At 43.9% G+C, this 25,117-nt stretch overlaps 1 protein-coding gene across 9 annotated transcripts in view; it reads left to right on the top strand.

Annotated features, from left to right (window-relative positions):
- Nucleotides 1–25,117, top strand: part of syne1a (spectrin repeat containing, nuclear envelope 1a) — a 174,254-nt gene that overhangs the window by 17,535 nt on the left and 131,602 nt on the right. For 6 of the 9 annotated variants that reach the window (XR_003873502.1, XM_029743658.1, XM_029743754.1 and 3 more), the window contains exons 5-35: nucleotides 876–896; nucleotides 1,268–1,360; nucleotides 1,554–1,723; nucleotides 1,916–2,112; nucleotides 3,825–3,946; nucleotides 7,438–7,545; nucleotides 8,338–8,475; nucleotides 8,828–9,004; nucleotides 9,145–9,257; nucleotides 9,456–9,624; nucleotides 9,813–9,909; nucleotides 10,928–11,133; nucleotides 11,915–12,079; nucleotides 12,346–12,498; nucleotides 12,790–12,933; nucleotides 13,320–13,502; nucleotides 13,657–13,815; nucleotides 15,101–15,265; nucleotides 15,450–15,584; nucleotides 15,788–15,946; nucleotides 16,055–16,260; nucleotides 16,418–16,526; nucleotides 16,819–16,983; nucleotides 17,187–17,354; nucleotides 17,757–17,921; nucleotides 18,879–19,019; nucleotides 20,757–20,917; nucleotides 21,130–21,286; nucleotides 21,738–21,965; nucleotides 22,160–22,258; nucleotides 22,437–22,624. Coding sequence is in view for 8 of the 9 variants with exons in the window: in XM_029743658.1 (XP_029599518.1) it covers nucleotides 876–896; nucleotides 1,268–1,360; nucleotides 1,554–1,723; nucleotides 1,916–2,112; nucleotides 3,825–3,946; nucleotides 7,438–7,545; nucleotides 8,338–8,475; nucleotides 8,828–9,004; nucleotides 9,145–9,257; nucleotides 9,456–9,624; nucleotides 9,813–9,909; nucleotides 10,928–11,133; nucleotides 11,915–12,079; nucleotides 12,346–12,498; nucleotides 12,790–12,933; nucleotides 13,320–13,502; nucleotides 13,657–13,815; nucleotides 15,101–15,265; nucleotides 15,450–15,584; nucleotides 15,788–15,946; nucleotides 16,055–16,260; nucleotides 16,418–16,526; nucleotides 16,819–16,983; nucleotides 17,187–17,354; nucleotides 17,757–17,921; nucleotides 18,879–19,019; nucleotides 20,757–20,917; nucleotides 21,130–21,286; nucleotides 21,738–21,965; nucleotides 22,160–22,258; nucleotides 22,437–22,624 (4,661 nt within the window). In the remaining variant the exon portion in view is untranslated. The remainder of the gene's footprint in view (nucleotides 1–875; nucleotides 897–1,267; nucleotides 1,361–1,553; nucleotides 1,724–1,915; nucleotides 2,113–3,824; nucleotides 3,947–7,437; nucleotides 7,546–8,337; nucleotides 8,476–8,827; nucleotides 9,005–9,144; nucleotides 9,258–9,455; nucleotides 9,625–9,812; nucleotides 9,910–10,927; nucleotides 11,134–11,914; nucleotides 12,080–12,345; nucleotides 12,499–12,789; nucleotides 12,934–13,319; nucleotides 13,503–13,656; nucleotides 13,816–15,100; nucleotides 15,266–15,449; nucleotides 15,585–15,787; nucleotides 15,947–16,054; nucleotides 16,261–16,417; nucleotides 16,527–16,818; nucleotides 16,984–17,186; nucleotides 17,355–17,756; nucleotides 17,922–18,878; nucleotides 19,020–20,756; nucleotides 20,918–21,129; nucleotides 21,287–21,737; nucleotides 21,966–22,159; nucleotides 22,259–22,436; nucleotides 22,625–25,117) is intronic. The other 3 variants (XM_029743599.1, XM_029743807.1, XM_029743560.1) reach the window with 2 other exon arrangements.

Genomic DNA, 25,117 nt, shown 5'->3' with positions numbered 1-25,117 from the left:
CACCTACTCAGCCAGTCAGGAGCCACTACTGAGAGTTGCAACCGTGGCATACCTTTTACTAAACAGTACGTACTAAATAGTATGCGATGATGAGTACATAGTATGCAGTTTAAGTATGTAGTTGGCTAGTATGGGTATTTTGACAAGGCCACTACCCCCTGTATATCTCCCTCCTTCTTGACACTGTATGAATGCCCTTTCTTTGTCATATTGTTGAAGCAGTGCCCCTCCATCTGCTGTCAACCACTATCTTTACATAGTCTAAGGACCCCATTCTGATATGAAGTGCTGTATTATGTATAAACTGCCTACTAGACCCCCTCTCTAGACCTGTCTTAGATATAGAAACATGAATTATATGTACAGTACTGCTCAGGCTCTGACCCTCTCCCAAGTGGAGCTTCTACAGCTTTTCCTTGTCATGGAAACCTTTCCTACCCCATATTGTCCCTCCTCCATACCACAGTCCCAGTGTAATATGATAACCTTTAATGCTCAGACTCCTCTCCTCTGTAATATACCCTCTGATATGGATGATATGATGGATGCCCCCACCCTTTCTCTCTCTCTCTCTCTCTCTCGCTCTCTCTCTCTCTCTCTCCCTCTCTCTCTCTCTCTCTCTCTCTCTCTCTCCTCTCTGCTGGGTTTAATCCCCGGTGCTGTCTGTGTATAGGTGATAGATCTGTCCTCTCTGCCCGCCGTAGAGCAGCCTGGGTTATCTCACTGCTAGAGTCTTTATCACTTGCCTCACACTCGATGAGGCATCCCCCTGTCACTCACCCATACTATATACCTCCTCTAACTGCATCCAATCTCTCTCTGTCTACCTCTCTTTTGCTCCCTCTCGCTCTCCTTTTTTCTCACGCTCACTCAAGTCTGCGTACAGGGGATCACCGGTTAGTACCAGCTTATTTGATGTTTTCATGAAGGTTATTATGAATGATATTACACTTGGGTACTCATTAAAATGCAAATCAATTTATAACATTTTTGACATGCGTTTTTCAGGATTTCTTTATTGTTATTCTGTCTCTCACTGTTCAAATAAACCTACCATTAAAATTATAGACAGATAATTTCTTTGTCAGTGGGCAAATGTACAAAATCAGCAGGGGATCAAATACTTTTTTCCCTCACTGTATTGTACCATTACTAGATTGAGTGAATTTGTGCATATTTGTTCCAGACAGTATGTACTAGAACGGATATGATTTCTGAAAAGTGATATCCTACAGTATAATGCTAGATATTGTATGTTGTGACACAGATCAAGCTAGTCAACATCAACTCGACTGACATCGTCGATGGAAGACCATCTATCGTACTGGGGTTGATTTGGACAATAATCCTCTATTTCCAGGTATAGTGCCTCTGTGGTGGGTGGGTGTCATCCCACTACAAATAATGTAGCGCTATTGCACAATTACACAATAAAGGCAATGGTGTTTAATTTTGTGAGTCAACCATACTCTGTCTTCTTGGCACAAAAAGCAGTGCATTCTCTATAGCAAAAAAATCACTCTCTCTCTATCGCTCTCTTTCCCCTCGTGCAGATAGAGGAGTTGACCAGTAACCTGCCAGCGCTCCAGGCCCTCTCTAGCAGCACCTCCTCAGTGGACAGCTCAGACACCACCAGCCCGCCTGTCAAGAGGAGGCCCCTCCCCCCGCTGCAGGGTGGGGCCAGGAAGGCCCTACTCAGATGGGTCCAGCAGACCGCCACCAAGTACGGGACACTACAGCCACTGCACCAACTGCAATATAACATGATGATACTTATGATATTACTAACTACAGTAACACTTCTATTACCAGTAATAATCGTGGTTGTAGTGATAGCTACTGATAATGATATTACGATAGCTAATAATAAGTGATGGTGTTATTGATGTAATGCTGTATTTGTCTGTCTCTTCAGGCATCTGGGGATCGATGTGAAAGACTTTGGGCCGAGCTGGCGTACAGGTTTGGCATTCTTCGCAGTCATCCTCTCTCTTCGACCCCACCTGGTCGACATGGAGCATGTGCGGAGGAGAGCCAATCGAGAGAACCTGCAGGAAGCCTTCTCATTGGCCGAGACTGAGCTGGGCATTCCGCAGCTACTGGACCCAGAAGGTAAACCACAGCCAGAGAGGTCATTTCCTGTTTGGCAAATTAATGTGGTTCGTTCCACGAAATTAGTGTCTTTTACGTCCCTTTAAAATGCTAAGTAGAAATTGTGCACAAACATTGAAAAAGCATGTTATATTAAATTGAGTGCCCTTTAATATAGAACACATGGAAAATTCAATAAATCTGTTTTTTTTATTTGAATAAAGACTTGCTAAAGTGCCAAAATTCAGCATTTTGACATGTCCGTCTGTGCATCCTCTGTGACTTCTGGGAAGATACTAGCCCACTTAATCCTAACATTTATCCAAGTTCACCATCATTGTAAAGTTATTTTGTTGATTTGACAAAGCCATTTCTCCAGATTACTATTTATTTCATGTGATTAGTGATTCATTTTAAGGTAAAAAAAAGGTTCCCTCATTTTAAGGTCAACCCTGTTACGTGAACTGAACTGTCATTTTAATACAGTGAAACTATTCGTTTTTTTACATTGAACATCTAATAGTCAAATCATAGTGTAAAAGCAGGTGAGCTGGATCTTCTCTTCTGGGCCATGTTCTGGTGTTTTGTGATGAACATATGAGAGGGTTGAACATAACATGTCAACCCTGTTACCCGTATAGACAGGCTACAAATGTTTTAACAATAAAACCGTTTTTGGTGAAACTTGCATTCAATTGTCCTCCCTGTTTCACACAACCAGCTTCCATTCCCCCTGTCACAAGGGGATTTATGGATGACTTAAGATGAAGTCATCAACCCTGTTACGGTAAACCCTGTTACGGTAAACCCTGTTACGGTAGACCCTGTTACGGTAAACCCTGTTACGGTAGACCCTGTTACGGTAAACCCTGTTACGGTAAACCCTGTTACGGTCAAAGCTGTTACTTTATTTGGCACCTACTAGGCACTTACTATAGTCATTTTTTTATTTAACATCTTGAGATGGGAAAACAGGTTTTTTATTAAGTTGAACATGTGCTTTATATGACGGAATGTTAAAATTAGGTGAAATTAAACTTTTTTTTGTTCACCAAGTTACACTACTCAAAAGGCCTAATTAATGGAATGGGCCAGGTACACTGAACAAACTAACCAAAAGTCTAGAAAACGTCTGGTTAGAAAACTTCAACTTTTGTAGATCTTTACAAACCTGAAGCTGATATGTCAGCCACGCTCCATGTCAATACAAAGATTCACTATGCTTTCACTAGTGTACATTATTGCCTGTATATCAGATAAATCCCTCTAGAGTGAATCCTCTCAACAGCATCTGTGCTCCTTCACGCCTGCCCCTCAGAATGAGCTCTGACAAATCCAGTTTGACATCACCATAATTAAGGGCCATTAGGGCTAGAGAGGAGTCAGTGCCAGAGAGAGCATCCTGCAGCTCACCAACATACCATATAAACCTGATATGACAGTTTGATGCAAGGTGGCAGGCCTTCCCCTCTGTCTGAGGTTTCTGTCAGCGATAGAGGCTTTCTTCTGCTTGATTACAAAGATCAGTGATGGCTAATCTCAGTAGTCTGTTGTTGATATAGCTGGAGTTAAATAGTGATGAATGGTTAGCTTTTTCCAAATGAGATGTCATCGAGAATGCTATGTTAATACTAGTATCTGGTTGTTTATAATAGCTGCTATTCAGTACAGTTCAGTGTGTTGTGGTGTTGTGGTGACCAGACTGACCCCTATCTGTTCTTCTTTTTCCCCAGATGTGGATGTCGACAAACCGGATGAGAAGTCCATCATGACGTACGTGGCCCAGTTTCTGAAGCACCACCCAAACCCTGGTCACCAGCAGAACAGTGACTCGGACTCCCAGCCAGAGGAAGAGGTAGCAAGCCCTGTCCCTCTCCCCACCTCTCCCTCTCTCTCCATCTTCACAGCCATGTCTCTTCCTATTGTTTCTTTCTCTCTGTTATTTACATTATTTGCCACTATTGTCCTCTATTCAAGAGTTATCTCAGACCTGCAGGTAGACTTGCGGTGTGTGCTGTGTCTGTAAACCCTTACCCCTAACACTGACACAAACTATCCAACCTTTCCTTATTGTCACCTCTCACATTCCCTTACTCCTTAGTGATGTGATGTAATGTCTTCTTGCCTGTTGTTGATCAATCACTTCTTTTTTGGACATCTCTCCCTTCTTCTTTTTTCTCGTTCTCTTCTCCACTGTGGTGTTGTCTGTGTGGTCACTGCATCCCTGTGGTTGTTGTGCCTGCCTCTGTTCCACAGCATGGTCTTGCTCCTCGAGATATTGAGGAGATGTTGGAGGTAGGTTCAGTCTGTAGAAGTATTAGTATCCTCATTCCGGTCCACTGTGCAGGTTCTCCATCAAACGTTCCAAAAGAACATTCTTAGAATGTTTGTAATTCCCCTCTGGAACACATGCTGCTTCTAGCCCGGTTGCCAGCCTGTTTTTGCTTCAGCCAACTCTGCCAGTGTTTCGCATGACAACAACAAAGGAGGCAGCTACAGCAGAGACAGACTGACACCCAGGTTACATTGTTTCTACATACTTTAAACATTCACCATTCCATTGTATTGTTGTAATCACCAGCTCTACTATTATATTCTGGTGGAATTAGCAGTGTTTTATGTGGTAAGGGAATTCATTTTTTTCTTTCCACATCTCATTTTACCTGAGGTGATAGTCCTGTATTATATGATGTGATATTACCATTATATTAGCATTAGTGCTAACAGCTACGTTGTATTAGCATGACAATGGCCGCAGATGGCTAGGGCTAGGCAGGGAGCCCTTTTATTGGCGGACGGTTTGATGGAAAGCCTTGGGTTTTGAATGAATGGTGGTTGGGTTTAGTAAGGTTACAGTTTCAGCTTCGAGTGGCTTTGACATTAATAAGTCTCTCTAACTATGCCTTTTTTGCGTCAGTGTAGGATTTGATATTTCCTTACCTTGATTATAGCCACTGGTTAGTACTCTCTACCGCACTGACAAAGATGTGTAACACTTTGTGTTGTTTATTTACATTCAGTAAAACATTTTTTTTTATGAAATAAAGAAAGAAGATATGATTTGGCAGTGCTGATATCAGGGACAATACACTAACTAGGCTGTAACAGTGAATGTTAGCCAGCTAGTAATATGATTCCCCCCCCAATCCAACATCTGTAATGTGAATAAAGAATAAAGCCTTACAATGGGATGGCTGAGCAGAATAGAATGATAAAAATAGAATGGACTGAAACTGAAAAGGGAGTGTTAAAATTGAATGGACTGTTGAACTAACTAACTTGTCATCATGCAGCACCTTCGGAAAGTATTCACACCCCTTGACTTTTTCCACATTTTGTTGTGTTACAGCCTGAATTGGATTAAATTGAGATTTTGTGTCACTGGCCTACACACAATACCCCATAATGTCAAAATGTCAAATACCCCATAATGTCAACATTTTTCAAAATGCATAAAAAATTCAAAGCTGAAATGTTTTGAGTCAGTAAGTATTCAACACCTTTGTTATAGCAAACCTAAATAGGTTCAGGAGTAAAAATGTGCTTTACAAGTCACATAATAAGTTCCATGGATAATAATAATAGTAATCTGTAATGTCCCTCAGACGAGCAGTGAATTTCAAACACAGATTCAACCACAAAGACCAGGGAGGTTTTCCAATGACATGCAAAGAAGGGCACTTATTCAAGCAGACCCTGAGTATTCCTTTGAGCATGGTGAAGTTATTAAATACACTTGTATCAATACAACCAGTCACTACGAAGATACACACTCTTAGAAAAAAGGATTCCAAAAAGGGTTATTTGGCTGTCCCCATAAGAGAACACTTTTTGTTTCCAGATAGAACTCTTTTGGGTTCCATGTAGATCCATCTGTGTAATGGGTTTTACATGGAAGTCAAAAGGGTTCTACCTGGAACCCAAAAAGGTTCTTCAAAGGGTTCTCCTATGGAAAAAGTCAAATAACTTATTTTCGGTTCTAGACAGCACCTTTTTTTTCTAAGAGTGCAGGGTTCCTTCCAAACTCAGTTGCCAGAGAGGAAGGAAACCGCTCAGGGATTTCACCATGAGGCCAATGGTGACTTTATAACAGTTACACAGTGTAATGGCTGTGATAGGAGAAAACTGAGGATGGATCAACAACATTGTAGTTACCCCACAATACTAACCTAAAGTGAAAAGAAGAAAGCCTGTACAGAATATATATATTCCAAAACATGCATCCTGTTTGCAATAAGGCACTAAAGTAAAACTGCAAAAAATGTGGCAAAGAAGTGAACTTTATGTTTCCTGAATACAACGCGTTGTATTTGAGGCAAATCTAACACAACACATTACTGGGAACCATGGTGGTGGCTGCATCATGTTATGGGTATGGTTGTCATCGGCAATGACTGGGGAGTTTCGTTTTGATAAAAATAAATGGAATAGAGCTAAGCAAAATCCTAGAGGAAAACCTGGTTCAGTCTGCTTTCCAACAGACACTGGGAGACAAATTCACCTTTCAGCAGGACAATAACCTGGCTAAATATACACTGAAGTCAGTCTGCTTTCCAACAGACACTTACCAAGACGACATTGAATGGTCCTGAGTGGCCTAGTTCCACTTTGACATAAATTGGCTTCACAATCTATGGCAAGACCTGAAAATGGCTGTCTAGCAATGATCAACAACCAACTTGACAGAGCTTGAATAATTTTGGAATAATGTGCAAATATTTTACAATCCAGGTGGCCAAAGCTCTTAGAGACTTACCCAGAAATACTCACAGCTGTAATCACTGCCAAAGGGGATTCTAACTCATGGATATATTTCATTTTTAATACATTTGCAAAAATGTCTAAAAACAGGTTTTTGCTTTGTCATTATGGGGTATTGTTTATATATTTTTAATTCAGGCTGTAACACAACACAATTTTGAGTAAGTCAAGGGGTATGAATACTTTCTGAAGCCGCTGTAAATATTCATAATGAATCCAATGAAATATTAGTAGCGGAGTTTAAAGTGAATTGGCTGAATTAACAGTGTGTTTTTGGCAGCTGTGAGTCTGGAGAATTTGCCCTGCTGGGCAACATAAAGGATTACCTCCCACATGTTTCCTCTCTGCCCTCTCTTCTCCCCATCCCTGTTATTCCTTCATTCCTCTCTTCCCTTGTTATCCTTCTACCTACCATCTCTCCCTCTGTCCCTGCATTGCATTCTCACTTCTTCTCTTCTATCACTCGTTCTTTCCTTTCCATGTATTCCCCTTCCTCCCTCCTTATATCTATCCAACATTCCCTGCTTCCTTTTTTACTTTCATTGTTCCCTTCCTCTCTCCTCCCTCCTCTCCCTGGCCACCCAGAGAGAGCAGCGTAAGGGCCTGAGGGAGCTGAAGACCTGGCTGGATCAGCTGGAGCTAGACACAGCACGTACTCAGGAGACCAAGGGCAACCTCAGCCAGCAGTATCAGGTGATCTAGAACACACACACACACACACACACACACACACACACACACACACACACACACACACACACACACACACACACACACACACACACACACACACACACACACACACACACTGGCACACACACACACTGGGCACAGACACTTCCATTATCAGGGTAATCAGTGGTATTACACTGCAGGGATCAGACTGCTGCCGCCGTATTTCCACCCTATCTGGCTTATACAGTACCAAAGCCCCAGGATACATTACATATTCAACACATTGTGGGATTTCCTTATTTCCTCTTTCTAATATGCACGTTTTTGACAGATCCATGAATGTATGATCTGTGAAAGAGGGAAAAGTGTATGTGTTCCATGCAGTATATTTTACAGTATGTGTACTGTATGTGTTCCAGGCAGTATATTCTACAGTATATTTTACAGTATGTGTACTGTATGTGTTCCAGGCAGTATATTTTACAGTATGTGTACTGTATGTGTTCCAGGCAGTATATTTTACAGTATGTGTACTGTATGTGTTCCAGGCAGTATATTTTACAGTATGTGCACTGTATGTGTTCCAGGCAGTATATTTTACAGTATGTGTACTGTATGTGTTCCAGGCAGTATATTCTACAGTATTTGTATTGTATGTGTGTTTGTGATATAACTAGGACCCAAAGGTTTTCCTTGTCAGGCCACATGATCAGGAAATAACCATTCCATCTGTGGACCCCCCACCCTCTCTCTCTCTCTCTCTCTCTCTCTCTCTCTCTCTCTCTCTCTCTCTCTATTTCTCTCCATCAGTCCTTTAAGAGTGTACGTGTCCAGTTGGAGATGAATAGGAAGCAGGTGGAGGCAGCGGTCCTGTCTACTCAGAAGGATGGGATGTTGACCGTGGACCAGGCTCTGGTTAAACAGGCCTGGGACAGAGTGTCCAACAGGGTAAGTGTCTGGGACAGGACCTCTGTTGCTGTTGTGGAGTAGAGTAGAGTAGAGTAGGGTGTATGCGGGCACAGCCTAGCTCTCAAGGACACAAGCAAACATTAAGAGAGGCCTAATCAAATACCTGACCAAGTACTCAGTCAAAGCTCCAGTCAACCAAACAGTGAGCTGCGTCATTTGAAGGCTTTTTAGCCGAAACATTGAAATAAATCCACAACAAGGAGAGATAAGTGTGGGACTCTTTTTTTTTCATTTGTACTGCAAAAGTTCCCACCAGCATTCAGACAGGCAGTCAGAGACAAGGTAACATGACAATAGCTCATTGACTGACATTGTAAACTCCTCCCTACAGCTCCTAGGGTGGCACCTGCAGCTGGACAGAGCTCTGCCCGCCCCCCTGGGTGTGGTGGGGGAGTGGCTGCACCAGGCTGAGGGGGCACTCCGACAGGAGGTCACTATTCAACAGACATCTGACGCGACAGCTAACACTACTGTCCACATGACCCTGGAGCAACACAAGGTGGGCAATGTGAGCAAGGTGACAATGCGAGTCCATTTAACGTTACACACATCCTTATTAGGTCCGTTGTTATGTACTATATAATGGCTGTACAGTAACACAGGGTGTAATGACTGTATTATTCTCTGCTTGTGTGTGTCTGTCTACAGGACATGCTCAAAGGTCTTGAAGGTCACCAGCAGGTCTTCCAGAGGATCCATAAAGACAGAAGTGTCAACGGAGTCCCTGTCCCCCCAGAGCAGCTGCAGGACATGGCAGAGAGGTGGGTCTAATCGTGGCAACCAAATGGCCCAGGTTTCCCTGAACAACCATTCAACACCCAAACCACTCATCTCCCATCCCAACCCCATGATTTATTTACAGAACATTGACCAGATTACCAGCACTAACTTCGCTGGTTTAAGCTTGTCCTTGTCCATTCTATGCTCACATGTTGACAATTCAGTATTTTCTCTTTTAGAATGAACTTTGTATCGACGTCGTCAAACATTCATCTGGCCAAGATGGAGTTCTGGGAGAATAAGCACCACATGCAGGCGTTCCTGATGCTGGCAGAGTCCAAGCTCAAATCCTGGATCATCAAATATGGCCGACGAGAATCAGTGGAGTTAATGTTACAGAACTATGTTGTAAGTCCAACAATATACAGTATTGCTCTACTTTTAAAAGTCACCAATATTTCATCTTACTTTCCCACATTAGTTTCATGTTATTTATTTTTGAATGAATAGGTATAATGTTATCTAGGTTAGAGAAAAAACATGCCCTGAATGTTATTCTAATCACGCCCTGATTTTGTTTCTCCTCTCTCATTCAGTCATTTGTTGAGGGACAGCAGTTTTTTGAGCAGTACGAGACATTGTTCCAGAGTCTGAAACAGTCTTCTGAGCTCTATGTCAAGGCTGATGGCACAGGTGAGTTTTTACAAGATCAAGCTTCATTTGGCAAAATTTACCTCATTATCTGATCCCTCTACCTTTTCCTATCTACACCACATACCTGACAAGCAAATTTCTTTGTCTTTTCCCAGTTGATTTAGGCAGTATTTATTGCCAATTTTAGACCACTTAATCTTATCTGGACCCTGGGGGCTAAATCTCCATATCTATCCCACCACCATTTCCAGTACTGAATATTTTACCTATATATCACCTCTGATCAATTTCCCAAGAATGGCTCAATAGCCAATCACCCACTATCGTCCAGCATCTTCTACCATCCCTGTCTTTTATAGTGGTTTGTCCTCTCCAGGCTAAAGTCTAAATGAGGTTTCTCCACTCTCAGCTCTCAGTGGGGAATTCGACCCCATTAGCCGAGCTGCTCTACTTTTGCTGTCTCTGGGCACTAACATGCTACGGTAGCTAGCTTGTTGATTTCATTCAGTTCCAGCCCTGCAGGCTTTATATTAGGGTATGCAGGGGAGAAGAACTGAGGTGTATCTGACAATCTGAAACGTGATTGGTCGACCTCCGAAAAATGAGGCTCCCCATGAGTGAGTCCAGCCCCAGCTGGTGGTGGGTTTGCTGTGATTTGATTGGTCAGGTTCAGGCTCATCTCCTGGTTATTTCTGAAGGCTAGCTAGCCCTCAAATGATTGCAGAACGGGGGATACGGTATGTTTTCTGCCATTTGGAATGATTGCACTAGCTTGATGTGCAGATGTAATTGGGTTTCCTCTTTGGACTCGTTTGTCAGCTCTATAGAACACACCAGCATTCTGTAGTCTTGATGTGCATATGAATGTACTGTGTGGATTCCTTTTTCCTCTGATTATTGATATTCTATATTTATAACCACTGCTTTCATTCAAATAGGTTTGTAAAGAGACCTTGTTTGATCTCTCACTACCCTGTGTGTATGCGTGCGTGTGTGTGTGTGTGTGTGCGTGCGTCTGTGTATTTATCCCATATCTCTACGTCTCCTCCTCTCCCAGTGGATGAAGGTGAGGCGGGGGTTAGGAGGTTCATGCGGGAGGTGTTGACCCAGTGGAGGAGTCTCTCTGTGGAGGTGCGCAGTGTAAGGAGCATGCTGGATGAGGTGCTCTCTAACTGGGACAGGTACAGCTGCACTGTGGCCTCTCTACAGGCCTGGCTTGAGGATGCAGAGGGAGCACTCAGCCAGCCTGAAAACATCAAACGGGTATGTCTTACTGTAGACCCCCTCACTTGATCCCCATTCACCTGCTTATAAACATTGTAGATTGATGTACGCCTAGCATGTCACCAATGAAACAACCACACCTTAACTTCTGCTTTTCTGAAAATGGACCTGAGAAAACAGGTGAAAGCTCTTTTGGAGGGGGTCTTTGACCTTAACATCTTCTGATATATCCATTTCTGACACCCTAATTTCAAAAATATTTATTAGATTTCAACATCCAAATCATCTTCCAACCAACCGTCAAGATTCCCTCCAACTTCCCCATGTCACTAAGGATATCCCAGCTGTCAGGTCACCATGGATACCCCAAGTGCCAGATTACTGTATAACCCTAATAACTAAACCACTGAGGACAAGACAGATAATTACCCCAACCACTAAATGAATACCCAATGTCATTAATGTCATTACTTTCTCTGTCCTTCAATCTTTTTACATTCCTCCCCCATCTCTCTCTCTCTCTCTCTCTCTCTCTCTTTCTCTCTCTCTTTCTCTCTCTCTCTCTTTCTCTCACCTCTCTCTCTCTCTCTCTCTCTCTCTCTCTCTCTCTCTCTCTCTCTTTCTCTCACTCTCTCTCTCTCTCTCTCTCTCTCTCTCTCTCTCTCTCTCTCTCTCTCTCTCTCTCTTTCTCTCTCTCTCTTTCTCTCACCTCTCTCTCTCTCTCTCGCTCTTTCTCTCTCTCTCTTTCTCTCTCTCTCTCTCTCTCTTTCTCTTTCTCTCTCTTTCTCTTTCTCTCTCGCTCTCTCTTTCTCTTTCTCAGGAGTTCTTCCGCAACCTTTCTCAGTGGATGGATCAGCACTCTGTGATGAACGACGCAGGGAACTTCTTGATTGAGACATGTGACGAGACTGTGTCACGTGACCTGAAACAGCAGCTTCTCCTGCTCAACGGGAGGTGGAGGGACCTGTTCGTCAAAGTCAAACAGGTAACGGAGCTATCACACACCTGATCATGGAGACAGAACAAACTGATCACACTATTAGACCTGTTGGACATAAGCTATGGGACACACAGGTAGGTAGTGGCACACAGAGATAGTTAAGACCCATCAGAGATGCAGATAAATGAGCATACCTGCCCTATGGCCATTGATGCAGGTAACTGAACACACTTGACGAAGACACACCGGTTACAGCCACAGCAGGGCACATTAAGTCTCAAACCAACACACTGTGCCCCATGTCTCTGCAGTACGCCCGTGAAGACGAGCTGGACAAGTGGAGGAGGGACCACATGATGACCATCTCTGCCCTGAGGGAGCTGCTGGACGGTGCAGAGGAGAAGCTCAACGCCCCTGTACAGGTCTCCTTCCTCAACATCAGGTCTTTCCTACAGGATGTGGAGGTAGGTCATGAGTAGACTGTGTAATATGCACATACAGACTGCATTATCATGTTGTTTAAGCAGTTTTTATGAAGTAGCATACAAACCTATATTTTATTCTGTGTTCAGAATGCTGTTTGCTTCTGTAAACATACTGTGCTAGATAGCCTTCCAGCTTTCTCTATAAGCCACAGAGTAGATCCTGTAAATATTCCACAAACATTGCTAAGGCAGGTATGATTGAATCTAGCTCTTGTAAACACACGACTAAGATGAGATTTCTCCTTCTTTACTTTCCCACCTCCCACTCAGAACACCAAGAAAAAGGTTGTTGCCATGGAGACTCAGTACAAGTTGGCTGCCCGCAGTGCCCAGCTCCTGTCCAAGGATGCCCCGCAGGAGGAGGGCGCCAAGGCCATGGCTACCATGACAACGGTCAAAGGTCAACTCAGTAAGGTTGGTATCACCAGAGGGTAAAAATGAGGTTTTATTAATCCTTTCCTGCCTCAAATCTTCCATCTGCCAGTGTCAGCTACTGCAATGTATTGTACTGGGATGACTTCCCCAAAAGCTTCTTATTCTATCTAATCTTGATACTCTTTTGTTCATCACCTACAAACAATGGACTAAAATGATCTTAATGCCGCTTTTCCATAGAGGATTTACTCCAGTGTTTTACCCAAACGGCTCAGACTTTTCTGTTTAATGCTACAAAAGTTTCAGCACTGTATTGGATCTCTCTGGGAAGGAATTACCTCCCTCTCTCTGATCCCTCTGCTGCATTCTAATTATGGACACTATTGATTCTCATGGAGCCTTGTTCCCCCTGTCTCTGTCCCAAGGTGAGGGAGAGGTGCCCTTCTCTGGTGAGGGAGTGCCATGGACTGCTCCCCCTGCTGGAGGAAATGGAGAAGCACATCACAGGCTTCTACCAGGCTCTGGAGCGGGCCAGCCGGATCACTGCAGCAGGCAGAGACCCAAAGCCACAGGCCCAGGTCCAGGGACAACACAAACACAAGTGGCAGGTGAGCTAGGGGACTAGGGTGTGTGTGTGTGTATGTGTCTTTGTGTGTGTGTGTCCTATTCTGTGTGTGTATGGTTGTGTATAAATAAAAGTGAGTCTGTATATCCCACTCTGGGTGAGTTTATATATCTACTATACTCCCTCTGTTCCCCCAGGACCTCCTGAGCCAGCAGCAGAGCTGTAAGATGTGTTTATCTGTGATTGAGAGGAACCTCCACTCCCTGCAAAGGGCGATTTCCTCCAGCAAGGCCCTGAGGAACTTCGACCAGACCCTCCTGCAGAAGAGAGTGGCCGAGATTCAGACCTCTGCACAGGTTAGCATTACTGTGCTCAGGTGTCATATAGGAACTACATATAGGAACTATATTACCCATGACATTGCGTAATGTTGGCTGTGTCTAACAATGTTTGTGCCATGTTTGTGCTGCTACCATGGTGTGCTGCTGCCATGTTGTGTTGTCATGTTGTATGGCTGCCATGTTGTGTTGTCATGTTGTATGGCTGCCATGTGTGTGGTCATGTTGTGTTGCTGCCATGTTGTGTTGTCATGTTGTGTTGCTGCCATGTTGTGTGGTCATGTTGTATGGCTGTCATGTTGTGTTGTCATGTTGTGTTGCTGCCATGTTGTGTTGTCATGTTCTACGGCTGCCATGTTGTGTTGTCATGTTGTGTTGCTGCCATGTTGTGTTGTCATGTTGTATGGCTGTCATGTTGTGTTGTCATGTTGTGTTGCTGCCATGTTGTGTTGTCATGTTCTACGGCTGCCATGTTGTGTGGTCATGTTGTGTTGCTGCCATGTTGTGTTGTCATGTTGTGTTGCTGCCATGTTGTGTTGTCATGTTGTGTTGCTGCCATGTTGTGTGGTCATGTTGTATGGCTGCCATGTTGTCTTGTCATGTTGTGTTGCTGCCATGTTGTGTTGTAATGTTGTGTTGCTGCCATGTTGTGTGGTCATGTTGTATGGCTGTCGTGTTGTCATGTTGTGTTGCTGCCATGTTGTGTTGCTGCCATGTTGTGTTGTTGTTATGTTGTATGGCTGTCATGTTGTGTTGCTGCCATGTTGTGTTGTTGTTATGTTGTGTTGCTGTCATGTTGTGTTATTGTCATGTTGTGTTGCTACTATGTTGTGTTGTCATGTTGTGTTGCTGCCATGCTGCGTTGTTGTCATTTTGTGTTGCTACCATGTTATGTTGTTGTCTTAGGTCTCTCTCTATGTAGTTGTTACGGTGTCTCTTTTGTCGTGGTGTGCGTTTTGTCCTACTTTTACATTTTTTATCCCAGCCCCAGTCCCTACAGGAGGCTTTTTGCCTCTTGCCAGGCCGCCATTGTAATTAGGAATTTGTTCTTAATTGATTAAAAGATTTTAAAAAATTAAAACATCAGTGCAGAGATTAGCATTTCCAGACCAGGAAAATTGGGGTACAAGATTGTTTCACACAAGATTTCTGACTCGGGTGCTAACATTAACATTTTTGAACACTGAAAATATTGACTTGATCAAAGATGATTGTCAGTTAGGGGTCACATACAACTACAGTAACTACATTACCCACACAGCATCACTACATCTTTACCACCCTTTGTGCTCTTCCCTCCAAGGGTCTGTTGAAGGAGGTGGGGGAGTGGAGGAGGCAGGAGGAGGCCAACAGCACCATGAGGAGGAGGTTTGAGGAGTCTCGTCAGGAGCTGGAGAGAGTGCTGAAGGTGGCAACCACCTGCCTGAGAGAGGGGGGACACGCAGAGGAGCTGCTGAAAAAGCAAAGTGTAAGACTAGAAGAAAAACACCAGTCAATCTTACTCAGTTTAGATGAGTGGGAGGAATCACTTTTAGAGATTCATTTGAGACTATTTGAGACTATCGAGACTATTTGAAATGATTGAGAAAATACAATAATAAAATGAAATCATTTTTTGCTCCCCCTCTGACTTTTATGTTAATTCCGTTCAGGAGTTCTTTGGGCAGCTAGACCAGCGGGTCCTGAGTGTGTTCTTAAAGGCCTGTGATGATCTGACAGACATCCTGCCTGAGGAGGAGCAGCAGGCGCTGCAGGACACTGTCAGGATGCTGCACAAACAGTGGAAGGTCAGACAGCAAAGTTTGATCACTTTCATACATACAATAGTAGTAATGGCACCCTTCATGAAAGGCTTGAAGTGCTACATGATATTACATGGGGGTACAATAGCATCCATCTTGTAGAGCATCCTCCCGGACTGCTGTTCTTTCATCCTTGTGTAATAATAGTCCTTGTCTCTCTGTCTCTCTGTGTCCCTGTGCTTCTGCAGGACATCCAGATGGAGGCGCCGTTTCACCTGCAGCGTCTGAAGGTGGAGGTGGAGCGAGGCCGGGCAGGGGCCGTCCTACAGGAGTGCAGGGCGGAGCTGGCCAGAGAGAACCAAGCACTGACCACCACAGGCAGCGAGACAGTCATCAGAGAACACAGGGTGAGAGAAGGAGGGAGAGAGAGTGAGGGAGGTATTGAAGGAAGACGGGAGAGAGGGGCAGGAAGGAGTTCACCCTAACTAACCATACCATTATGTGTCTATCCTTAGGCCTTCTTCAGGGAGAAAGCCCCTCTCAGTGTGTGTGAGAAGAGCATAGGCAACATGGAGGAGCTCTGTCAGACACTCCCTGACAACGACCCGGCTAGACAAACCCTGGACTCCACCAGGAGGGCCCTGGCAGACGTCAAAGGTCAGATAGAGGCCACCCACCTGAAGCTGCAGCACCACTCCCAGTGGAGGGAGTGGAATGACAGGTGAGAGGGGACAGAGATAGACGTTTCTCTGAGAAAACTGTCCAAAGTAAAGAGGGTTTCTCCAATCTCATATATATATTTTTTAAATTATGCTGATGTACCGTACTTGCAAATAAATAATATGATAATGTAGGGAAAAAAATTCCCCTTGATCCAGGTTCTCAGAGCTGTCTAAATGGCTGTTGTCTCAGAGAAGCCAGGTGAGGCTCCTGAGGGAGAGAGCCAGAGATCGCTCCCACCAGGAACAGGTGGATACTACTGTTCAGGTGAGCAAGATGTGTTATATCCCAGAATTACCACAGAGGTTATAGTTAAGAGTGCAATGAGTTCCATTTCCCAATGATACCGAACCTCTTCATCTTTACTACTACCTCTTCCCATACCTCTCAATCTCTCCCACTCTATCCCCTTTTCATATTTCCATGTCTACCCATTCCTCTCTCCTCCTACCCGTCACCCTTCATCCCATACCTCTCCCTCTCTACTCCTCAATCTCCCCTCCCTTTCTACCCCAAATTCTGTCATCCTCCAACCCCCCCCTCCCCCTCCCTCCCATAGCAGCTCCAGAGGGCAGCAGAGGGGCAGGAGGAGAGCCTGTCCTGGCTGAATAGTCGTCTGGCTGTACTGACAGAGGTCAGTCCTGAGGTGGAGGCTATTAGACAGAGGGCTGCCCTGGCCAAACTCTCCTCTGACCTCACCGCCCTCCACTCCTCTCTCTTGGAGGTAAACCATCTTCTTTTTTTAGTTATGGCGATACAATTGTCCTCTTGTCATGAAGGTCAGAATTGAGAGACTGATCTTTGTAACTTCCTTGCCTATCTATAAAGTGAACTGGTGATCGCTGCTCTATATAGTAGTATACAGTATGTTTTAAGGACCTGCCTTACTATCTCTCTCTCCTCCTCTCTCCGCTCTCTTCGTCTCAGTGGGGTCAGGAAAGGTCTGTGAGGGTCCACAGTGAGGAGCTGAGGGAGGATGTGCGTTGTGCTCTGGAGGAGGTTCTCAGGGCTCGGAGGGAGGCTCAGGAGCAGACCAGCAGGATCCTGGAGGCAGAGAACCCAGAGGAGGCCAGGCAGCTGCTCCTCATACACCAGGTAGGGGCTGAGGGAGAGGTGGGCTGAGGGAGGGGTGGGCTGAGGGACGGGTGGGCTGAGGGAGAAGCTGGCTGTGGGAGGGGTGGTAATTTTTTGAAATAAAGAAAACCACATTCCTACTGTGTAACTATAATGTCTCATGAAGCCATTGTGTGTGTTTGAGATTGACTACATTGCATTGCAGTCGGACTGCACAATCAGAATCACTGATATACAAACCACCTTGCATCCCAAAACACTACTTAGAAGATTAGCGATTCTGTGCTTCTCCTTGCTCAAACAGATCCTCTTTAACACGTTGATTTTCTCTCTGACTTCCTGTTTCTGTCTCTCTGTGTCTGTCTCCCTGTTTCTGTCTCTCTGTGTCTGTCTCCCTGCTTCTGTCTCTCTGTGCGTCAACAGCAGCACCTGAAGCGTCTGCAGACCGACAGGAAGAAGGCAGAGCTACTAGTCGCTCACTGTCGCCAGCTGCAGAAGGGGGAGGGGTTTAGTAGCTCACTACGGGAACTGGAGGATGCTTTCAGAGAGGTGGACCGCAAAGTAGGGGCCCAGGAGCACAATCTGCAGGTACAACGTCTCTGGATAAACTACACTGTATTCACACATGTGGCTGTGTTGAAATGCATATGCATGTCTTCCCATTGATCTTTCAGCACATGCACCTTCCCTGATCAATGATTGGTCTTTGTCCTATGTTAACTTGCCATTGATCTGTGTGCTGTGTTTTTGACTGACACGTTTTCTTCTTATCCTCGGCTTTCAAGTAAACATGTCCCTCTCGCCCTTGTCATTGATCAGTTTAAATCTGTGTGTCTGTGGGAATGTGTGTCTGTCCCATTTGTGTGTGAGTGTGGCTGTCAGTGTGTGTGTGTGTGTGTGTGTGTGTGTGTGTGTGTGTGTGTGTGTGTGTGTGTGTGTGTGTGTGTGTGTGTGTGTGTGTGTGTGTGTGTGTGTGTATATGTGTGTGCAGGGTTGGGGAGTAACTGATTAAAGGTCAACTGATTACCAAAAAAACTAACTATGATCAGTTACTTTACCAGCAAAAATATTGTATTCCGATTACAGATACTCTTGAAAAACTAGATGATTACTTCTTGGATAACTTTTAAATTCAGAAAGGATGTTTGCAAAAAATTATATTATGACTCCTTTCTGTTTTCTCAAAGACATTCAATTTAGCATTGAAAAAAGGTGCAAGTTTAAGTTTGTTCTACCAGAACGAGTCTGACCACAAGTCAGAGACCACTGTGATGACACACCAAATTCTTTTAATGGATCCTTTTTGTCTTCTAATGCCTTTTAAAGTTAAAGTAATCCAAAAGTAACTTGAAGTAATCAGATTGCGTTACTGATTTGGGGTAATTCAAAAGTTACATTACTGATTACAATTTTGGACAGGTAACTAGTAACTGTAACAGATTACATTCAGAAAGTAACCTACCCAACCTTGTGTGTGTGTGTGTGTGTGTGTTCACATACTGTATGTTGTGTTTGTATTCAATGATATCTGTGTGGGATCCTCAGGCGACTCTGGGTGCGTGGCAGGAGTTTGACGCAGAGAGAGAGGCAGTGTGGCAGTTTGCCAGCAGTACCAGCCCTGTCTTACAGAGGGAACTCATCTTCAGCAGCCTGGACAGCCTCAGGACTGAGCTGGGGTGTACCAAGGTAAGTCTGTTAGAGACACATCCAGTGTGTGTGTCTGTGCATATATACAAATTCAAATGAATGATGATCATAAAAATTGACAATGACCACAAGCACAGTGTTTATTAGTCGGTTACAGCTGTATGCATGATACATACAGCACCTTCAGAAAGTATTCACACTCCTTGACTTTGTCCACATTTTGTTGTGTTACAGCCTGAATGAAAAAAATATTAAATTGAGATTTGTTGTCGCTGGCCTACACACAATACCCTGTAATGTCAAAGTCGAATTATGTTTTTTGACATTTTTACAAATTCATAAAAAATTCAAAGCTGAAATGTCTTGAGTCAATAAGTATTCAACCCCTTTTTTGTGACAAGACTAAACAAGTTTAGGAGTAAAAATTAGCTTAACAAGTCACATAGTAAGTTGCATGGACTCTGTGTGTGATAATAGTGTTAACATGAACTACCTTGAATGACTACCTCATCTCTGTACCCCACAAATACAATTATCTGTAAGGTCCCTCAGTCGAGCAGTGAATTTCAAACACAGATTCAACCACAAACACCAGGGAGGTTTTTAATGCCTCGCAGAGAAGGGCACCTATTGGTAGATGGATAAAAAAAGAAGCAGACATTGAATATTCCTTTGAGCATGGTGAAGTTATGAATTACACTTCGGATGGTGTATCAATACACCCAGTCACTACAAAGATACAGGTGTCCTTCCTAACTCAGTTTCCGGAGAAGAAGGAAACCGCTCAGGGATTTTACCATGATGCCAGTGGTGACAGTTACAGAATGCCTGTGATAGGAGAAAACTGAGGATGGATCAACAACATTGTAGTTACTCCACAATACTAACCTAAATGACAGAGTGAAAAGACGGAAGCCTGCACAGAATAAAAATATTCCAAAACATGCATCCTGTTTGCAATAAGGCACGAAAGTAATACTTCAAAAAAATGTGGCAGAGAAATTAACTTTTTGTCCTGAATACAAAGTGTTATGTTTGAGGCAAATCCAATACAAAACATTACTGAGTACCACTCTCCATATTTCCAAGCATAGTGGCGGCTGCATCATGTAATGGATACGCTTGTAATCGTTAAGGACTGGGGAGTATTTCAGGATCAAAAATAAACCGTATCGAGATAAGCACAGGCAAAATCCTTGAGGAAAACCTGGTTCAGTCTGCTTTCCACCAGTCACTGGGAGATTAATTCACCTTTCAACAGGACAATAACCTAAAACACAAGGACAAATCTACACTGGAGTTTCTTACCAAGAAGTGAGTGGCCGAGTTAAGGTTTTAACTTAAATCTGCTTGAAAATCTATGGCAAGACCTGAAAATGGTTGTCTAGCACTGAGCAACAACCAATTTGACAGAGCTTGAAGAATTTTGAAAAGAATAATGGACAAATGTTGCACAAAAGAGGTGTGGAAATCTCTTAGAGACTTACCCAGAAAGACTCACAGCTGTAATCGCTGCCAAAGGGGATTCTAACATGTATTGACTCAGGGGGTTGAAAACTTATCTAATGAAGTTATATTAGTGTTTTATTTTTCATGAATTTTTAACAAATGCTATCATTTTCCTTATATTTTGACATTACAAAGTATTTTGTATATATCGTTGACCAAAACATTTCAATGAAATCCATTTTAATTCCACTTTGTAACACAACAAAATGTAGAAAAAGTAAATGGGTGTGAATACTTTCTGAAGGCGCTGTATCAATTTGTTTGCAGGGGCTCCATAAGAAGAGTGGGGAGTATGTGGTACAGACAGACTGCCTGTCGAGGAAGGCAGCAGAGATTCAGTTGGGTCCTAAGAACCAGACCCTCCTACAGCAGCAAGCCCAGCAGGCCACACAACAAGTCGCACAACTGGAGGCCAGCCTCAAGAAGAAGTAAGGATGTCTCCCTCCTTTTGACTTACTTTCTAGATATATTCACATGCACAGTACTTTTTCTGCTTCATCCTATTCAGTTGTAGCATTACTGTAGTGGAATGGTTGGGTGTGTGTCTGTGTTTGTGTGTATGCATGCGTGAGTGTTTGTGTATGTGTGTGAGCACATGTCTGTTCCAGACTATGACTCTCCTCCTGTCCTTGTTTTGCAGTGTTGACCTGCTGGAGATGGTGTGTGTGTGGTGGGAGCGTTTCATCAGGGAGTCAGAGGCCTTCTCCTCCTGGATCTCAGAGAGGGAGCAAGAGCTGGACACTGTGGACTCCAACTCCTCCTCAGACCCCCTTGATAAACACATCAGCACAGTGGAGGTATGATGTGTGTGTGTATATATGTGCTTGCATGCGTGTGTGTGGGAGAAAGGCAGTTTATTATCACAGCATCATACTCTCCTTTATACTATTCCTCCCTTCCATTCACACTCCATTACGTAGAGTCTGTGCTTTGATCACGATCAGAGCATCACTTGGATGACTGTTTAATGAATGCCCTGCAGCAGTGTCTTTACCACTGTGGGTCCAAGTTTCTACACACAGGCTTTCAGATAGTATGTGAACAGAGACTGTAGAGACTGATCTAATAGTTCTATTGGTATCTACTTTGACTTGCTTTCTCTCACTCTCTATCTCTCCCCCCTTTCTCTCTCTCTATCTGTCTCCCCCCTTTCTCTCTCTCTATCTGTCTCCCCCCCAATCTCTCTCTCTCTATCTCTCTATCTCTCTCTCTCTCTCTCTCTCTTTCACTTCTCACTTTCTTTCTCAGTCTGTTGGAGCAAGACTAGAAGAGCGGGCAGCCATCTTGTCCCACCTGGAGGCGGAGTCAGAGGCTCTGTCAGGGTTTGTGACCCCTGGGGAGGCGGGGCGTATCCGGGCGCGGCTGGCTCAGATGGAGCGGTACTGGGAGGAGCTGAAGGAGAGCGTAGAGCAGCTGGGGGGACAGCTCAACCAGAGCGCCACCTGCAGGCAGAGGTTTAACGACAACCTGGAACAGGTAAGACACACCTCTATGGTGACTAGAATTTCCACGGCATACTCCCACTGACTTTAATGCATGATGTATGCAAAAGTCCACGTTTCATACACTTATCTCAAGTTAAGATTTGGACATTATATCTGGTTTACTGTAAATGATATATGTGTTAGTACAGTGTAGTAAGTGGTGATTTTGAATGATGTCTTCATCAGGTGAAGACAACAATGGTTGGCCTCAAAGAGAAGCTGGACATCACCATCACTTGCTGTACATCCGCCTCAGAGACCTACAGAGTTCTCCAGGACCATATGGTACAGAATGTCCTTCTTTCTCAGCATGCTGTACTACAATATAATGTGTCTACACTGTTACATCAACAAAAATTATTGCATATCACATATGTGTATCATGTTATGACCGATAGGATAAGATAGGGTAGTCACATTTGTTTGTGCGTATACTACATTTGTATGTTGGAAATTCTTCCAGGACGTAGTCCAGGCCTTGGAGCAGCTGAATCCCAGGCTGGTTGCTCTGTGCTTGGGTAAAAAGAGGCTGGGTAAAGGGGATCTGCTGGAGGGAGAGGTGGCTAACCTCCAGAAGAACCAGGGAGAATACATAGAGCAGGCTGCAGAGAAACAGGCTACACTGGAGAAACTGCTGGCACTATGGCAAAAGTAAGGAGACAATGTGTTTGTGTGTGTGTATGCATGTCTGTGTGTGTGTCTGTGTGCATGTGTGTGTGTCTGTGTGTGTGTGTGTATGTGTGTGTGTGTGTATGTGTGTGTGTGTGTGTGTGTGTGTATGTGTGTGTGTGTGTGTGTGTGTGTGTGTGTGTGTGTGTGTGTGTGTGTGTGTGTGTGTGTGTGTGTGTATACAGGAGACCTCACCTGGTATCCTGGAGGTTTTTGTATTGGGGATTAGTATTGCAGTACTGGGTGCTGTAGAGAGATAGGACTGTCCCTTTATGTCCATGTCATTGACAGACAGCAGTAACACACAGACATGGCCTGCCCACTCATAATGGAAGGGTGTGTGTGTGTGTGTGTGTGTGTGTGTGTGTGTGTGTGTGTGTGTGTGTGTGTGTGTGTGTGTGTGTGTGTGTGTGTGTGTGTGTGTGTGTGTGTGTGTGTGTAAAATCACTAGGGAAGCAAAGCCAGTAAAAAAGCCATATTACAACCTATGTTGTGATAATTGCATTGTTTGCCCTATAACGCATTCGTTCATACGCCACCGTGATAAACAATAAGGCAGAGACAACAAAAAGACAACAGTCACACAGTGGAGGAACAAATTCAACTACACATATGTCTGTTTCATCACAAAACCGGAAAGCAACATCTGTCCAGTGAAGTCCACAAAGCAAATATTTCATACCAACAGTTAAATCATCTGTAGCATGGTCAAGTTAATGTTTTCCACAGTTAACTAAACAACTACTGATTTAGAACCACAGAGTTACCGCAAGTCAGCACAAAGACAGCAGGAGCCCTGCCTTCGCTGTTCCAGCACCATTTATACTTAAACATTTAAACATCATCAAATCAACAAGGCTATACAGTGGGGAGAACAAGTATTTGATACACTGCCGATTTTGCAGGTTTTCCTACTTACAAAGCATGTAGAGGTCTGTAATTTTTATCATAGGTACACGTCAACTGTGAGAGACGGAATCTAAAACTAAAATCCAGAAAATCACATTGTAGGATTTTTAAGTAATTAATTTAATTTGCATTTTATTGCATGACATAAGTATTTGATCACCTACCAACCAGTAAGAATTCCGGCTCTCACAGACCTGTTCATTTTTCTTTAAGATACCCACCTGTTCTCCACTCATTACCTGTATTAACTGCACCTGTTTGAACTCGTTACCTGTATAAAAGACACCTGTCCACACACTCAATCAAACAGACTCCAACCTCTCCACAATGGCCAAGACCAGAAAGCTGTGTAAGGACATCAGGGATAAAATTGTAGACCTGCACAAGGCTGGGATGGGCTACAGGACAATAGGCAAGCAGCTTGGTGAGAAGGCAACAACTGTTGGCGCAATTATTAGAAAATGGAAGAAGTTCAAGATGACAGTCAATCACCCTCGGTCTGGGGCTCCATGCAAGATCTCACCTCGTGGGGCATCAATGATCATGAGGAAGGTGAGGGATCAGCCCAGAACTACACGGCAGGACCTGGTCAATGACCTGAAGAGAGCTGGGACCACAGTCTCAAAGAAAACCATTAAAAAACACACTACGCCGTCATGGATTAAAATCCTGCAGCGCACCCAAGGTCCCCCTGCTCAAGCCAGCGCATGTCCAGGCCCGTCTGAAGTTTGCCAGTAACCATCTGGATGATCCAGAGGAGGAATGGGAGAAGGTCATGTGGTCTGATGAGACAAAAATAGAGCTTTTTGGTCTAAACTCCACTCGCCGTGTTTGGAGGAAGAAGAAGGATGAGTACAACCCCAAGAACACCATCCCAATTGTGAAGCATGGAGGTGGAAACATCATGCTTTGGGGATGCTTTTCTGCAAAGGGGACAGGACGACTGCACCGTATTGAGGGGAGGATGGATGGAGCCATGTATCGCGAGATCTTGGCCAACAACCTCCTTCCCTCAGTAAGAGCATTGAAGATGGGTTATGGCTGGGTCTTCCAGCATGACAACGACCCGAAACACACAAGGTCCTGGAGTGGCCTAGCCAGTCTCCAGACCTGAACCCAATAGAAAATCTTTGGAGGGAGATGAAAGTCCGTATTGCCCAGCGACAGCCCCGAAACCTGAAGGATCTGGAGAATGTCTGTATGGAGGAGTGGGCCAAAATCCCTGCTGCAGTGTGTGCAAACCTGGTCAAGAACTACAGGAAACATATGATCTCTGTAATTGCAAACAAAGGTTTCTGTACCAAATATTAAGTTCTGCTTTTCTGATGTATCAAATACTTATGTCATGCAATAAAATGCAAATTAATTACTTAAAAATCATACAATGTGATTTTTTTGGATTTTAGTTTTAGATTCCGTCTCTCACAGTTGAAGTGTACCTATGATAAAAATTACAGACCTCTACATGCTTTGTAAGTAGGAAAACCTGCAAAATCGGGAGTGTATCAAATACTTGTTCTCCCCACTGTATATGCTTAGTTTAATACACTGAAAATAAACTTAGAG

Source organism: Salmo trutta, chromosome 1 (genome assembly GCF_901001165.1).
Source record: "Salmo trutta chromosome 1, fSalTru1.1, whole genome shotgun sequence".
Lineage (NCBI taxonomy): Eukaryota > Metazoa > Chordata > Actinopteri > Salmoniformes > Salmonidae > Salmo > Salmo trutta.
This window is presented reverse-complemented; position numbering and strand designations above follow the sequence as displayed.